Here is an 18285-nt window from a genome sequence, read left to right on the forward strand (position 1 = left end):
TGACCCTTAAACACCTCGATATGCATTCATAAGGAAACTTTAAATTACTTAAGAAATGCTGACATCTTGAAGTCCTTCTCAATTTGCTAGCTGTAGAAACTCACTGTGAGCTGGTAATGTTTTATCTTAGCCTAGCCTTCTGTCCTGTCCTGGGCAGATGTTTTAATTGGACGAGGATTTTTGTTTTTTTCCATAACTTTTATGTTTAGGACTTTTAAACTTGTAATTAACTTGAAGTTAGCATCAGTTGGGGAACATGTATCCTGTATGTGTTGGAAATGTATTGATGCTAAATCGGGATACTTGTGCCAACGGGAAAGAAACATACATTTTCTACCTGTCAAGTTTTGTTTTTTTTTAATTGAAAATTTCAACAATATCCTGAGGAAAACACCATGGACCTCCTTTTGCGTATGACCTTACCTTACCATTTTCTAACCACATTTTTGCTGATGACATCCAGCTCTACTGCTCATTCGATCCAACTGAGCCCCTGAGGCGGAACATCTTAGTCAATTGTTTGCTTGAAATCCAACAATGGCTGAGTGAAAACACTTTGCAGCTAAATGTGGACAAAACTGAAACTCTGGTTATTGCTCCTGATGATAAAGCTCCAGGGTTGAGTCAGTACTTGGGTGACTTAGGTCAGTCTGTCAAACTGAGCCTGAGAAACCTGGGTGTTGTATTTCACAAAGACATGTCTTTAAGTTCAACACTGCAGAAAACTGACCAGAAACTGTTTCCTTCAACTGAGAAAAATCTCTAAACTTAGGAAAATATTGTCACAACACAATCTGGATCTTATAATCCATGTGTGTGTCTTCTTGTCTGGACTATTGTAACAGTTTGTTTTTTTTTGGTCTGTGGATAAGAATCTACTGATGGTTCCTGAACACGGTTCAGGACCAGAGGAGAGAAATTCTTCCAGACTGTTGCTTTTTGCGTCGAAAATCAAATCGGCTTGGTACTTTTAATTGACAGTTGACTGATCCAATTAAATCTGTTAACGCTCTGACTCTATTGGCCGACCTTATGACAAAGAAAGCAGCCCATTGGTGCATTTTCTACCATGTAGTGGGGCAGGTCCAATCAGCTGGACTTACACTACACGGTTGCAGAAAACAATGTTTGTGAAAGTAAAGTTGTGAATGTATTTGTATTAACGAAATAACTTATCGAAACTGGTGACTCTCTAGACAGAAAATCTCTTGTTTCTCATATTTATTATTTATTTTTATTTTTCAGGAAAATCCCGCAGAGGAGGACGCTGCTATTGTCGACAAAATTATGTCTTCACGTGTTCTCAAAAAGGAGGTAATAATCTCTCTCTCAAGGTAATCTGAATAGCAACATATTTCAATTTAACATGACATGATTATTTCCAGGTTTCTGCGGCAGGGTTGGTGGAAGTGGAGGAGTTCTTTGTCAAGTACAAAAATTAGTAAGTGCTCATATTCTACAGTTGTTCGGTCCAAACACATTTTATTATTTTTAAAATCTTAAACTCGAGTATTATCAGTTGTCTATGAAGAACTTTATGTAGAAATAAAATGTAAAATAATTGACATTAATATTGAAAACACAGCGAAGCTAGATTGTATAGAAATGACTCATCAAAACATCCTGTTAGACTTTTATCGTTGAATTGTGTCAATGTATAAAACTATTTTGTTCGTTATGACGACTGATAAAAGCTTTACTTTTCATTGATGATCCTAATGTAGATGAAACGATCTTTATTTTTATGATCTTACATTTGTTTATTGAGGTTGTGTCTTTATTGCATTACAGCCCAACTGATATTTTCGAAGCTCGTGTCTTTAGGAAAAAAAAAATTCACGTTCATGTTTGTGTGTTTCTTCCTGTGTGTGTGTGTGTGTGTGTGTGTGTGTGTGTGTGTGTGTGTGTGTGTGTGTGTGCGCGGGCGTTAGCTCCTACCTCCACTGTGAGTGGGCGACAGAGCAGCATCTGGAGAAGGACAAGAGGATTCAGCAAAAGATCAAGCGCTTCAAGATAAAACAAGCACAGAGGGCGCTCTTCTTCGCAGATGTAAGGAAATGTCATCGTTTGAGGCCGAAACACTACATGAGACTCGACACATACTTACCACTGCGGGAGTGTGTTTAGTTTGTATGACTAGCTGCGAGTGGGCAGACACATCTGTGTGCATATATTAGAATGTCTTCGGTAAATTGTTGCACTGTGGCTCTTCCCTCGGATTCCAGATGGCGAGTGGGCACTTGAGTTGATTCTCCTTTTTTTTTTTTTTTTTTTTGTTGCGCTTCAGATGGAGGAGGAGCTCTTTAACCCCGACTATGTGGAGGTGGACCGGGTCCTTGAGGTGTCGTACTGTGAGGACAAAGACACAGGAGAGGTACCGTTGGATCTTCTTTCACTCATTCATCATCATAATCATCATAGGATTATCCATCTGTTTGGATCTTTTTTTTTTTTTTCCATTTACTCCGTTCGCCTTTTCACTCTGTGCGCCTGAGACGCGCTCAAGGCCAAACTAATGGGTTTCCCTCGCAGCCTTTACAAACGTTCTGAGAGTCTTTTTCAGCGGCCTTTTCTCTCGCGTCGCCCGCAGGAGGTGGTCTACTATCTTGTCAAGTGGTGCTCGCTGGCGTACGAGGACAGCACCTGGGAGCTGAAGGACGACGTGGATCAGAGCAAGATCGAAGAGTTTGAGCAGCTGCAGGCAGTCAAGCCAGACTCTCGCAGGATGGTGAGTCCAACTCACCTGTACCCCCGTGTCGCCTCTTGCTCATGCGTTCACGATACAACGGTGCCTCGTTTATAGACGGGGTTACAGTCTGAAAAAGAAATCCTTGAATTAAACAAAACCCTGCCAAGTAGTGATCTGTTCTGATGATGCTTTGCCGCCCAGCCAACCAACCACAGCTAACACTTTTTACATAGCATCATAGGCTGTCTCAAATTGCGCATTTCTCCGAGTAAAATGTACATGTTAAGACAATACACGTACTTGCCCAGCACGCACATTTCAACAGAGTAGTACTGACTCAATTCAAACACTGCTGCTGCACACTTACCTTACTTGACTCGGCAGCTTCTTCTTCTACTACTTTTTAACACTGATTGTAACCTATCGTCAACACTAGACAGCACTTTTCGGCAATTAAAACAAGCTATTAAGGCGTGTTTCATTGTGTTGTTATTGTTATTGTGGTGTTTTGTGGTAACATTTGTATTTTATCGAGACCTACCGCCGGTATCTTCTCCGAAAACGCGTCGTCAGTGACGTAGCTTCTGTTCCGTCACTAAGATGGCGGCCGTTGAGGGTGGAAAGTGTCCATCGATCCACACTAAATTTTCTGACTGTATAAGTGCGCCAATTGAGTGCTCATTGCGCAGTACATTTTCGTACACTGCTCATTGGGACGCACTCAAAATATTAAGTGTAAGTGCAGACGTGCGCGATTTGGGACACAGCCCTGGTCACAGAATCTAAATACAGTGTTAAAAATGACCAATCAGCCGCCACTAGATGGAGCAATGTGTAGGAAGGCATCATGGGAGTTGGCAGGTGGGTGGCGGTAATTGATGCCTCCCACTAAGTTACGTGGGTGTGTTTCAGTTCATCTGCCGTTTAAATAATTCACCTCCGTGCAACAGTGTGAACAAAGACGAGGAGCTTTGCAGTTTCTGACTGAAGCTCTGCAGAGTATTCTAAAATATGCAGTACAGTGTGTTTAAAAAGACCATTGATGGTGTACGTGATGTGGTGAGGGCCCGCTCTACATATCTCGACTTATTTTATTATTCGTTGAGGAATCCAAAAGAAAACTCCTTTATGTCAAGTGAAAATGTGTTGAAGTTTCTATTTGCAACTAAATTAACGCATCATTTCAACTTTTTTGCGTGGCATTTAACCTTATGTTTGTCAAGTACATAACAAAAAATCTTCAGCATCAGGGCGTCAGGAAAAAAACAGTTTGCCCCATTCGTAGCCTATAGAATAACAATAACATCCCTGAAATAAAAGTATTTTTGTGCCAATTTGAAGCTGTTTTTAACCAATAAAAGTAAAGCAAAAGAAATGATTGAGGACTACAGATGGAAAGTAGCATTGTGCTAAATCTGGTGCAGCCATCCTTTTTAATGGAACTGCACATTGTCCTTTTAAAATAAACTAAACTGAATAAACTAAACTGAATAAAGCTCATTTTAAGATGGAGATGGGGTGTTATGTTTATATTTATTTGGATTGTACTTGGAACATTCTGCTGGAACTCTTATCCACTAATAAATACTAACTTAATAAATAAAACATTATTATTAGCTTATTTGATTCAAAGAAGGAAATAAGATCATACATCTATTCGCTGACAACAAATTCCTTCTTGTTAGCATTTTGTTGGATCAATGGTTGTCATTCATCACTTATCAAAGCTAAACGTGAATCGTATGTTAGCTAGTTTTGGGTGAACGCTAAACCAGTGACGGCCTGAGTTTGACGTCCGCTTGCTTCCATGCAGTGCAAGCGTTCATCACACACACATGCATCATTCGGATTCTTATTGAAATCTCAAAGCAAAGAAAAACTCAGCCCCCCACCTCTGACTATCGACGCACTTCCTGTCGGCCCCTCCACGGGGTCGATCCACCACCTTTTGCTGCAGACGCTGATTCCTTTCGCTCGTTCTCAGCACTTCCCGGGCGGTCTACCTCCTCGGCTGCCCTCTTTTTTTTCCCTCTTCCTTTTAACTCCGTCAATCAAAAGTTTATATAGAAAACATTTCTCCAATGCTCCTTAATGTGTGGCTTGTCGTGAAAATATTCTACTGGTCGTGTTAAAACTGAGTATAGAGTCAAAGGAACAGGAAATATGTGCACAATGAATAGATTTTTATTTTTCTAGTTTATTTCTTCTTGTCTCAGCCATTAATTCTGTGTGATTTCATGCACCAACAGAACTCGTTTAATCCCAAACAAGGACTAGTATTAAAAAACTTCTATCTATTATTAAAAAGGGTCCATACAAGAGTGATTATATAGATTTTTTTTTTTTTCTATCCAGTTAATTTGATGTGTCTTTCAGGAGCGTCCGCCTACAAACCATTGGAAGAAGAAGGATCACTCAAGAGAGTACCGCAACGGAAACAGCCTCAGGGATTATCAGCTGGAAGGGGTCAACTGGCTCCTCTTCAACTGGTACAACAGGTCAGTGGAAATTAGCGTCTTCCGCCTTTTTTCCGTTTCTCTTGCAATGATTGAATTTGACGAGTCTGACCGGAAGCGATCAAAAAATTCCTTCTCATCGTGAAAGTCTCTTGAGGATTTATTTGAATCAGATGTGGACCAACCGGGCCTGGGGCCCACATGTCGTACTGTATTCACGAGGCCGTGGTGAGGTCAGATTAGATCTACATCACGAATAATTGTTTCTGAAACATACGATTGTTTTTGTGAATCTTTATTCTTACTCATCTTATTATTCATTGTAAACATGTTGAATTTTTAACTCAATTTTTTTACATTTACCGAGTATTTCTTGTCCCTCTAAATAATTAAAAAGCATAATTGGGAAATTATTATTTAGCATTTAATGACTTAAATCAAATTCAAATGTATTGAAGATGATAATTATTATGGAAAAACACTTGATCCACATGATGATTTGCATAATATATGCTTTTCTTTTTAATGTATTCTTTCTATTGGCTTGATGTCAAAATACATACTATATAATTTGGCCCTTGAGGGAATTCAATCGCCCACACTCGATTTAAATAATTGTAAATGGATAAGCTGTTGATGATTTGTAGCGTTCTAGCCATAAACGAACGTTTGGAAATGTATTCAAAAGTTGAAAGGTGTTGTAAATCAATTCTCTCATATACTGGTCCTGACAGGAGGATCCAAGACCGTCACTCACATTTGTGCACTTTTTAATCGATGTTTTAAGGTTATGCGTCTCACATCATTTCCAATCTTTGAAGCTTTGAAAAAGATGGAACAGAGCCCAGTTTTTGAGATTAGCGTGATACTCTAGTAACAAGGATATATTTGTAGTATTGTCGAGTACTTGACTCTGGTGTTGCAGAATTTACAGACCACATGACTCTTGACGAAGCTGAAACCGCTTTTGTTTGCTTTGAAACCAAAATATGTCTAAACATCAGCTTTAAAAAGCTGCTGGAGTCGAATGTATCCTCTCGTCCTCAGTCATCGCCGGGATCTTGCAGAATTTAATTGTTCCTTTAGCTGCGAAGGACATAAAGACTGGAGCCATCTAGCTGCTGGAAGTATAATTGCAACACAATATGAACAAATAATAATGGATAATAAATAAATAATCAACAAACGAAAAATAAATAAATAAAATCGAATTATTTTATTTTAATAACACTTTTAAACTGTATAACGTAACACTATGATAAAAACCCCCACTATTATTAAAAAAAAATAATTTGAAGATTTGAAAGCCCAAAAAATACAACCATACAGTAGTGTCAAATAAACAAAATGAACAAAAATCACGATATCTCGATGTATCGATGTTTTCTAAATCCCTTAATACTGGATGCACACTTTGACAAACTGTAACTGTAATGGGTCACTCTTACAGTTAAGCTGTCAAACTGACACTCGCGACCTCCGCAGAAGAAAGACCAGAGGAGACACTCCTTTTGATTCCTCTCTTCCATCAGCAGACAATGATTTTTATAAACTGCCTCTTTTCACTTGGCGCCTTCCCCGCAGCCCTCCACCGTTCCACGTCCATTTGTCATTGTTAATCACATTAATACTCTTCTTTCTTGGCAGCTCGGCTTCTCCTGGTGTTTTAACTGACATGAAGAAATAGTGCGGCCATTGTTCCTCAATATAATTACCATGAAGAATCTCTTCATGATTTCTTTGTCTCGTATTTATTAACCTCTGTCAGATGTGCAAACGTGGGGAAGCGGTAACGCCATCATCGTGGGGTTAACCCTTCAAACACTGATTCATGAGCAGCTGTTGCACCATAATAAGAATAGAAACAGAATGTTTATGACTTGAATCTCATCCGTTCAGAACATATTGGTCCGACCGTGATGACGATTAATGCTTTCCAATCGTCTTTGAATCTTCCTTATGAACTCTCCCGACAGGATGCAGTGGTTTAAATTCAAGTGTCATATCCTGTCGGTAGCAACGAAGGAGTCATATTAGGATTTTAAAATAAGAAAATAACTTCAAACAATGGGTCCTTGCACCGTCAAATACAACCTAAATTAAGAGTTTATAGATCGATGGATTGATAAGACTTTATTTATTCAGCTTAAGTGTAAATGAATGCAACTTTTTGAGGATTGTATTGCCTTAGACTGATAAATTAACTTCTGGTTCATCTCCTGATACATTGATTTTAAATATTAAATACATCAGCATCATTAGGGCAAATGAAAGCAACAAACAAACAGTCAAATTGCATTAAAATTAGCAAAACACTCCACAAATATATACTCAAAAGATTATTGAAGATAATATATTAATTAAAAGGTGCTGCAAAATGGCTTTTTTGTGTGTTTTCTGTCTCTCTTTTATTCTTAAAATAAAAGCGTCTGATTCTAATTCTCCCCGGCAAAACCGTTCTCCCAAGTATTCCCCAAATCCGATGATTTCATGTATATTTCTTAGTAGTGCAGCACATTGTTTGAAGAGTACAATTGTGTTCAAGGTGCGCTGCAGTTCAGCAGCAATTTCCTTTCATTTCCGCCTACGACCGCCGGAACATCTGGGGTACCAGGTATCCGTGTGCCCGCATTAACCCTGGGAATTGGTCGTGTTTTGCGCGAACATGTTGAAGTTTGCGCGAGCCTACGCACGGAGATTCATCAGAAGTGGAAAGCGGCTTAAGAGACCTGTGGGAATATCCGCACGTTACAATTAGCATCAAGACATAATGCCACCACCCACTGGACAGCTAAACACACGCTGTTGTGATTTTCCACGCAGCTGAGCTTCTCCTGGTTCTGATGCTGCTAAAGCTTTTATCTTTGCGTCTCACCTTTTTCTACCGTGTTCTACAGTTTCTATAAGGTTTTTGTTTCCCCTTTTTCTTTGCCTTTTCTTACATGTGCCGCTTCTAAGGAATTTGGTCATTTTTAGTAATGCTCTCGAAGGAATTTGCTTGTTTTAAGTAATACTATGAAATCAATTTGATTGTTTTAGAAAATGCCACCAAAGGAATTTGATTCTTTTTAAGAAAAAACACCAAACGAATTTGATTCTATCTAAAGAAAATGGCATTAAAGGAATTTGATTCTTTAAAAAAATATGATCAAAGGAATTTGATTCTATTAAGAAATAGCACCAAACGAATTTGATTCTTTAAAAAAAAGAAAAGCATCAGAGGAATTTGATTCTTCTAAGAAATAGCATCAAATGAATTTGATTTTTTTTTTTCTTCCAAAAAATATGTTGTAGTGCCTACATTACATATAACTTTTATTATTTAAACCTGTGGCAAATCAGGTGAATCAATGACAAAATATTTAATTTAATTTGATCTGGAAGAGATGTTGTTAAAGCAGGTTATTTGTTGGAAGCACATATGTTTACCAGGAAGACTTTTCGCCAGTCTGTTAACATTTAACTTACCTGGCACAGGTCTTTTATGTCGTCTTCAATCTCAATGCTGCACCAGGACCATGTCCAAAATTCAAAATAAATCTCAGCTGTATTTCATGTTGATATTGAGTAAAAGATATATTGATCATTTGAAATGTCTTAACCAGGAATAAGTTTAACTTCTGTTCATCCTTTTAACCCCTTTCGTTTTCGTCCATCCCGTCAGGCGGAACTGTATCCTGGCAGACGAGATGGGTCTGGGTAAAACCATCCAGTCCATCACGTTCCTGGAGGAAATCTGTCGCGTCGGCATCAAAGGTCCGTTCCTCATCATCGCCCCGCTGTCCACCATCGCCAACTGGGAGCGGGAGTTTCGCACTTGGACTTATCTCAACGTCATCGTCTACCACGGAAGCGTGGTCAGCCGGCAGATGCTGCAGCAGTATGAGATGTATTTCAGGGATGCACAGGTACACTTTTAAACGTATTAATGCATGATCGTTGTGTTTGTGGGTGTCATAAATACAGTGCCGAGTCCTGTGGAAACACACATTTAACTTTGTCGTTAAAAAAGAAGCTTCTGCTGGGATAAATGGAAGAAATTTAATTGCAAAAAAACTGTCCTATCAGCAAATTAAATAAATGTTGGTCCGTTAACAGGACTGGACTGTGAATCAGTTTTGTGTGAAATGATAAAGTTAAATATTAAAACTTTGCATGACACATACTCAATAAAGTTCTACCTAACTTTCCCCCCCGAAAGTATTCACGAAAATGTTTTTAGATCATTTCAATTAAATGTATATTCATTAGATTGATTTGAAAAAAGTGGTTAATTGAAATAAATCTATTCACTTTTAAAAACATTTAGTCCATTTGTAAATTTACAACCGGTTATCTCTGATTTCACCTTAAGATCTTCCACTGTTACGGATAAAAACCTTGTTAAAAAAATAAAGACTATTAAAGTTAAATTGTTTAATTTTTTTCCCTCTTAATTAATAATAATATGAATAATGTATTTGATTTTAAGGCGCCATTCCAAACTCAAGAACAAGGACACTTTAAGATACAAAAAAATAGATTAAAAAACATAAATACAATAAAGATCCATAATAAAAATGCAGTAGCATAAGAACAACACGATAAAATATAATAAAAGTAAATGGTGTCTTGGATTCCTCTGTGAAATTAATTGAATTGATATTAAAAAAAATAATAATACGCATATAATGCATATACATTAAATAAGACATAAAGTACACATATTTAAAATAATAACTATAATGAACTATCATGAAATGATAGTAAAATAAAAACAATAACACAGGAGAGAATGGCTCGAGTCTCAAACTCCATGGTGTTTTGTTCAGGAAAAAAAGATTGACACAAAACTGATGAGCAAATAATGAAACGTGCGATCCACGGCAGAAGAGCTGATTCCCCACTGATGCTCATCATCGTAAAAATCTAAACTGCAAAGCGCCGCTAAACGAGAACAAGTTGACAGGAGACGGCTCTTTGTGATGCGGCGACGGGAGGCTGCGGGCGAAATTAATTTTAGCGACGGCAGACCAGTATAGCACCGGCAGCCTGTTTCCCAGGAAGCCTGTGATTTCAGCCCCCGAGAGCAAAACGGTGTCATCAGTACTTCTCGGGCATCGGAGAGGGGGGGGGGGGAGCGGCTTCTCCGCCGCCGCCACTGCTGCCTGTATGTGGGAGGGAGTTACTGAATAACTGAGTGTCCCCGGAGGATTGTTGCCAAGGTGATAGATATAAATCGAGAAGGGAGCCGGCGGCGGAGGGGCGAGAGAGGGAAGGTCTAGCTTTATTGACAAACACCGAATGAAGAGCAGTTGGTGGATATGATGTCATATCCTGGTGAGGAGACGGCGAAGAAGACTGCACACTTATGTATTAAAAAAAACAAACATTTCTCCTCAACATGTCCTCTCGCTCCGTCCACCTTCCAGGGCCGTGCAATACGAGGTGCCTACAAGTTTCAAGCCGTCATCACCACGTTCGAGATGATCCTGGGCGGGTGTCCCGAGCTCAACGCCATCGAGTGGCGCTGCTGTATCATCGACGAGGCCCACCGACTGAAGAACAAAAACTGCAAGCTGCTAGAAGGATTTAAACTGATGAATCTGGTAAATGACCCACCTTTTTCCTAACGAAAAATTTGAATTGAATTTAATAGTTCTGGTTGTTTCTTTGCAGGAGGACAAGGTCCTTCTGACGGGAACTCCTCTTCAGAACACCGTGGAGGAGCTCTTCAGTCTTCTCCACTTCCTGGAACCAGCGCGCTTTCCCTCCGAGAGCACCTTCATGCAGGAGTTTGGAGACCTGAAGACGGAGGAGCAGGTGAGGAAGCTTGCGGTGATGATCAATGGTTCTCTGAATAGAACCACTGAAGTCATACCTGGTTATTCAGAGAACATGACCAATGCTTCTCATTTATTTATAGTGGGTTTAAACTTGGCTCCGCAATATAAAACCTTTTTCTGGTTTTTATGCCGAATCAGGTGTTTTAAAAAACAATTCCTGAAAGGTCTGGGTGATTAATTTATAACCAAGAATTCTCAAAAGAAACCATAAGGTACAAGCTTAAAAAGGACGTGTTCAACATATAAACATGATAGAGAACTGGGTTCGACCAGGTAGGATGTGCTGTGACACCTCTGGATCTGAGACCTGAACATATAATCTGTTGGGTTGATAGGAAAAAACATCAGTAATGATTGACACAAGTGTAGGCTTCATGAACATGTTTAAAGTGTTGAGAAAAAGATACTTCTTGCGTAGAAGGAAGGGGAGTTTGTTGGGTAAACTTAAAAAACTAGGAATGGTCCCATCCAGTATTGAGTTCAATGTGGAGGAAAAAACTAATCTTTAACTTCTCTTTCTGTCTGGTGATTCACATCGGAAGGGTGAACAGGAGGGGGCTCAGTACATAGCTTTGGGGAGAACCAATTGTGATGGGAGGAGTACTTTTTGTGTGCCCTTATAGCTAATGGTTTTGTTGACATGGAGTCCAGCATCAAGTTGTAGAAGAAGTTCAAGCTAAGATTATGGAGTTTGTGTACCATGGAGTTCAGGAGGATTGATCATTTCTGCGCCCAGCTGTGAATACAGCCAAGCTGCTGCTGCCGCCATGATGTCTATGATGTGTCTATCCCTCAAGTTGTTCCGTCCAAAAGCTGGTGTTGAGAGCTGAGCTGGTTCATGGCACACATGGCCACAGAAGATGTTGAATGTGTGGAAAGAGTAAGAAAAGCCCCCTCCATGTTATCACCTGAAAAGTCCCAAGGCTGGTAGTTAAGGACGCGTTTTGAAAGTGGAACTATTACTGTAGCATATTGTAGGTAACTTCATCCCTGTTGGCAGTCACCTTGGTTAATAAAAGGTTCTGGAAATCCCAAATGTTTTAAAAGACTTACTTAAACTTCCTTTTTCCTGGCAAAGTGCATTAGCAGGGTGAACAGGCGGGGGCTCAGCAGACTCCTTTTGGGAGAGGAAATATTGGACAGTTGCATTGTGTTAGGGAGGATGGATGATTTGTGCGCCCAAGCTGCAGCCATGCTATCTCTGATCTAGAATTAAATATTAAATGAAATCTTAAATTGCCATTTTTCTAAAAGTGTCCCCTTGTGGGACTAATAAAGGAAGTCTATTCTAATCTAATCTGATATTCTGACTCCTCCAGTTTTTTTTTCCAAAAACAAGATACTTCTTTTGTGGATAGGAAGGTGGTATGTGGATGTATTTGCCACCGGGTCAGGCTGGGTAAAACCAATACTATAAATGGAATGGTTCGGTCCATGATGTGGAGCAAAAGGTTCATAAGAAGAAGAAAAAATCCTAAATTAAACTTCTCTTTCCTGGCGAAGCCCATCAGCGGGGTGAACAGGCGGGGGCTCAGCACACGGCTTTTGGCACACTCTTAAAGGCAATAGACAGGGCAACAGAGAAGAAAAGAAAAGTAAACCGCCTTCTTTGTGGTCTCTATCTCCGAAAAGGTCCAAAAGCTTCAGGGAATCTTGAAGCCGATGATGCTGCGTCGTCTGAAGGAGGACGTGGAGAAGAAGCTGGCCCCGAAAGAAGAGACCATCGTCGAGGTGGAGCTCACCAACATCCAGAAGAAATACTACCGAGCCATCCTGGAGAAGAACTTCACCTTCCTGGCCAAAGGCGCCGGCCAACAGAACATGCCTAACCTGGTCAACACTGTGATGGAGCTGAGAAAGTGTTGCAACCATCCCTACCTCATCAAAGGTGGGTGGTTGTGGTTCTGCCGGCAGGTTTCTCTCTCCGAAAACTTCCCGTTCAGTCTGTCGTGGGCTCGCTTAAGCAGATTATGATGCTAAGTATAATTTGATACCTCGAGGGATTGTGTAGACTGCTCAATGATGTGGCCATATGTGCTGAATCTGTCACTATCTCTCTTTTTTCAAGTCCTTGTTTACTCACCATTTCACTGCGATTCAGGAGAATGTAAACCATATTGAATGAACTGGAAGGGAAAAAAATTGTACTTGCATCATTATGATCATATTTATTCTAAATCATTGTAGAAGTGTTTCTACTTCCGTCTTCCTCATTGTTCTCCCTCTGGTTCAGGAGCGGAAGAGAAGATCCTGGAAGACTTCAAGGAGGTGTGCAGCCCCTGCGCCCTCGACTTTCACCTCCAAGCGATGGTCCAGTCTGCCGGAAAGCTGGTCCTCATCGACAAGCTGCTTCCTAAGATGAAGGCCGGCGGCCACAAGGTCCTCATCTTCTCCCAAATGGTGCGCTGTCTGGACATCTTGGAAGACTACCTCATCCAGAAAAGGTACCTTGTGAAGATATGGAATAACCGGTGTCTCTAGCTGGTGTGTGCGATTATTTTTTGTTTCCCCTTACAGGTACCTCTACGAGCGCATCGACGGACGAGTCCGTGGAAACATGAGGCAGGCGGCCATCGACCGCTTCAGCAAGCCCGACTCGGACCGCTTCGTGTTCCTCCTCTGCACCAGAGCGGGAGGTTTGGGAATCAACCTCACTGCGGCCGACACCTGCATCATCTTCGACTCTGACTGGAACCCGCAGAATGACCTGCAGGTACGACAAGATTAGCACAAGTCATAAAGAATTGTATACAAATAGAAGGTATGAAGGGGCCATGTGTTGGCTTTTAAAAGCTGCTGGAGTCGACTGTATCCTCTTGTCCTCAGTCGTCGCAGGGATCTCGCAGGATTTTAGCCTTTTAGCGTCCTGAAAGTAATTGAAACACAAAAATGCTGTGAATATTTAAATATTAATATAATGTTATAATAATATATTTTTCAATAAAGAAATGTATTTGTTTCACACTATTTAAAAAAATATTAAACGAAAAAAATCAATGGCTAACCCTTGTGTTGTCTCCGGTTCAAGGTGAACGACCTCACTGTACTCCTAAATTTGAAACATGTGTTCATGTAGTAATATTATAGACTTTAAGTTTACAGGTGAGCAAATCTACTCTTTAGAGGGTGCGAAAAAGTATTTTTAAACGGTATAAACAGGATATTAAACGAAAATTTGTTGAAAAAAAGATTGAATTTTCAGGTTATACTAGTAGTATAAGTGTAGTTTCCAGTTTTATTAAGCAGGTATAGAAAGTATTAATAAAATATTCAAGTAAAATATATCTGAATAATATTTAAGGGGGAAATTCAAACAACTATTTAGAGTAGTAAGAGTAAGTGTGGATTTAGAGACGACATAAATGTAATAAACATTTGCGGTCGAGTATTGTTGAATATTGGTGCTTCTACCAGCCGGAATAATCGGACTCTCTTTTTGAATTTCCCGCACTCAGGCCCAGGCTCGCTGCCATCGGATCGGTCAGAACAAGGCGGTGAAGGTTTACCGACTGATCACCCGGAACTCGTACGAGCGAGAGATGTTCGATCGCGCCAGCCTCAAGCTGGGTCTGGACAAAGCTGTGCTACAGAGCATGAGTGGACGCGACAACAGCCTGGGAGGAGCCACCGGCGGAGGGGTGAGTCTCAACATGGATCGACGCTCTTTAAGTCGTAGAATCACAGTTATGTAGTCATTTATTAAGAGTTATTTCCAAAGAGGTTCAGTAATTGTGTCTAAAGAACTGCGTGACAAATTGAATGTGGTCGAAGATTTGTGAGGTCCAACTGTCGGAGTTAATGAAATCTGAGTTAAACGCTCGGAACAATCATTCAGAAGGATTTAATTTTCACGTCGTCTTTACTTTATTTAAACGGCGTCTCCAGTGGAGCCGATTGTTTCATTTCCACTTCATCTTTATCGATGGATCTGTCATCGTGACTCGCCTCGTTGGTACATTTAACAGCCAAAATACTTATGTTTTCTGCTCAGGTTTGGTTCACGGGAGCATCACAGGTTTGTCATTGTAGTAAATGTGAGGTTTGAAGAGAACCAAGTGTAAGATTCGCAGTTGAATCGCGTGAATCACACAACATGCATGATGTTCATATTATAAACAACGAAGCATTATGTAACATTAATGCTTAATAAATAAAATAACATCAATGTAAATATGAAGTAGATGTTATTTTTTAGTTAAATATATAAATGTATAAATAAAATGCAGAGATTTTAAGAACTGTTCTCTCTGATCGATTTCAATCTCTTAATTATCTTGTTTGATCAACTAAAAATTGTTTGATTCTAATAAACTGTTTACAGTTTAATTGTTTGTTAAAAATTGTTTGATTGTAGTTGGAAATTGTTGGATTATAGTTGGAAATTGTTTGATTATAGTTGGAAATTGTTTGATTATAGTTGGAAATTGTTTGATTATAGTTGGAAATTGTTTGATTACAGTTGGAAATTGTTTGATTACAGTAGGAAATTGTTGGATTACAGTTGGAAATTGTTGGATAACAGTTGGAAATTGTTTGATTATAGTTGGAAATTGTTTGATTACAGTAGGAAATTGTTGGATTACAGTTGGAAATTGTTGGATTACAGTTGGAAATTGTTGGATTACAGTTGGAAATTGATTGATTATAGTTGGAAATTGTTGGATTATAGTTGGAAATTGTTTGATTATAGTTGGAAATTGTTGGATTACAGTTGGAAATTGTTGGATTACAGTTGGAAATTGTTGGATTACAGTTGAAAACATATAAAAGAAAATATATGTTGTTTGAGTCAACGGTAGAATTTATAACTACACTCAAAATGATTCCCGTATAAAACATTTTACTAAAACTGATTGAAGAGACAAGATCGAAAATAAATAAATAAATGTTGTTTTTCTTCCCAGTAAAGAAGAAAACTGGGTGTGTCAGATGAAAGGTCGGACGGATTTAAATGTATATTGTTGGTGTTAATACATTGAAGAAAACCTCCAAAAACATAATGAGGAAACTATGGAATTTGATGAAAAGCTGGAGATTTTTTAATCTTTTTGGTTCACACGAGAAGATGGTTTTACTTCATTGGGCTTCATTCATGTAATGGTTGAATTTACTTTAAGATCTGTTTTATTTGACATTTAAAAAAAAACAATTTAACGCACAACAACCTGGTGTTTATTGGATGTGACCAAATAAAGTTGGAGCACTCGTGATAAAATGGAGAAATAAAGAGCCCTCGTGATGAAACGGTCCGAGCAGAGGAACCAAAGGATGCAGGCGATGAGGGGGATGTTGGTTCATCATCGCCCTCAAACCTGAATGAAAACTGAATAATAAATAAACGGTCAAACAAGATTTGATTTTTCTCAAAAACATGCCTTGGAGGAATCCTCAATAAACTCAATTTGAAGCTATTCCGGATGGAATTCGTGGGCATGTGAAAGAGTGTGTGGGCGGATATATTAAGTTGCTCTTACTGCCGTCACAGCAGTGCTTCTAAGAAATCCTGCTTGTGATTGAAGCGAAGATTTGAGATTTAATAAAAAACACAGAAAATATAACGGATCGTATCAATGTCGCCCTTTTTTTTTTTTCTTTTTTGTTTGCAGGCCACACAGCAGCCGCTGTCCAAGAAGGAGATCGAGGACCTGCTGCGACGCGGTGCCTACGGCGCCATCATGGACGAGGAGGACGAAGGGGCCAAGTTCTGCGAGGAGGACATCGACCAGATCCTGCAGCGCAGAACCAAAACCATCACCATCGAGTCCGAGGGACGCGGGTCCACATTTGCTAAGGTGAGACGAGCAAAAGCATGGAGCAGGTACACTGTTACAAACGGGAAAACTTGTTCACATACTTTAGTGGTACGAACGAAGTACTGCACCTACTTACAAAAAACAATGACCTCCCAGGATGCCTTTCTACACAATACTCTATTTAGAGAATCATTTATGAGAATACTGTACTTATATTTTACTTCTATGTTGCTATATCAAAAGTGATCAGTTAGCTGGGCGGCAAAGCATCACAGGAGCTGTTCAGAATCAACCAAAAGTGTCTCTATCCATCTTTCATAGGACAAGTGATCGAGTCATCGTTAGTTAACCCTTTTAACACAACAGCGGTATTATAATAAAGTTTATCCATCTATCTACTTCGTAACTGGGCCCAACAGACAATACATTATTTTTTTATTGATTCTCACTGCCTTAAATTACTTACTTATTACTTACTTTCTTACTTAAATGTGTTTTATTTTGAAAAAACATAGTATTTTCTAAAGTTTGTGAGTCAACAATTTATCAAGATGTCGTTTCAGTCAAGTATTTTTACAGTTTTTATCAGCATGTGGACAACTGTCCCAGAAAATATAATGGTTGAATGTAGAATTCTAGAGAAATAAATAATTAAAACATCATATTTTAGCCAAAATATAAGTAAGTAATTAATTTATATTTATATAGCGCTTTTCCAGACCAGGGTTACAAAGCGCTTAAACAATCAAAACAATACTAAATAAAATATATACTTTAAAATGTGTCTGTCATTATCAAACTTGACATATTTATGACGATACAAAATCTATATTCTCTTCTGGAGGATTTTGATTATTATCTCACAAAATATCACAACATCTGAATGTAGACTTTTAGCAAAGTTGATAATTTAAGCTTCATATTTAAGACATGTTGCTTATAGATCAGACGTTTAAATAGACATTAAAAAAGGCAATTTGTTTTGTTGAGTGCGAGGAAGGGGATTTCAGAACCTTCGCCCCACAATAAGTGAGGAACCGTTGCATTTTACTTAATTTATAAATCACGTTTTAAAAAAAAACTGGCTGCTATCAAGAGGATTTCATGTTTTTATTTTGTCCTCAGGCCAGTTTCGTGGCGTCTGGGAACCGTACCGACATTTCCCTGGACGACCCCAATTTCTGGGACAAGTGGGCGAAGAAGGCCGACCTGGACATGGAAACGGTCAACGGAAGAGTGAGTTGTTCATTATTAATGACGCGGTGAAATGCTGGAGGTTTTTTTTTCTTCTATAAAACGTTTTTCTATTTGAATAATTCATTAACAGAACAGCTTGGTTATCGACACCCCCCGCGTCCGCAAGCAGACCCGGCCCTTCAGCGCCACCAAGGACGAGCTGGCGGAGCTGTCCGAGGGCGACAGCGACAGCGAGGACGGCAAACCCAAACTCAGGCGAAACCACGACCGCCTCAACAGCTACGGGCGGACCGAGTGCTTCAGGGTGGAGAAGAACCTGCTCGTATACGGGTACGAGCGACCGCGACGGAACTCCAGAAATCATT

General features: G+C 39.5%; 1 protein-coding gene across 5 annotated transcripts in view; it reads left to right on the top strand.

Annotated features, from left to right (window-relative positions):
* Positions 1–18285, top strand: part of chd9 (chromodomain helicase DNA binding protein 9) — a 106916-nt gene that overhangs the window by 64372 nt on the left and 24259 nt on the right. For all 5 annotated transcript variants that reach the window (XM_087793526.1, XM_087793525.1, XM_087793528.1 and 2 more), the window contains 16 exons: positions 1246–1314; positions 1386–1441; positions 1932–2049; positions 2288–2374; positions 2591–2728; positions 5066–5187; positions 8810–9053; positions 10557–10733; positions 10804–10947; positions 12603–12858; positions 13204–13414; positions 13488–13683; positions 14426–14608; positions 16577–16762; positions 17849–17959; positions 18051–18250. In XM_087793526.1, the coding sequence (XP_087649652.1) occupies positions 1246–1314; positions 1386–1441; positions 1932–2049; positions 2288–2374; positions 2591–2728; positions 5066–5187; positions 8810–9053; positions 10557–10733; positions 10804–10947; positions 12603–12858; positions 13204–13414; positions 13488–13683; positions 14426–14608; positions 16577–16762; positions 17849–17959; positions 18051–18250 (2498 nt within the window). The remainder of the gene's footprint in view (positions 1–1245; positions 1315–1385; positions 1442–1931; positions 2050–2287; positions 2375–2590; positions 2729–5065; positions 5188–8809; positions 9054–10556; positions 10734–10803; positions 10948–12602; positions 12859–13203; positions 13415–13487; positions 13684–14425; positions 14609–16576; positions 16763–17848; positions 17960–18050; positions 18251–18285) is intronic.

This window comes from Callionymus lyra, chromosome 6, assembly GCF_982586985.1.
Source record: "Callionymus lyra chromosome 6, fCalLyr1.hap1.1, whole genome shotgun sequence".
Classification (NCBI taxonomy): domain Eukaryota; kingdom Metazoa; phylum Chordata; class Actinopteri; order Syngnathiformes; family Callionymidae; genus Callionymus; species Callionymus lyra.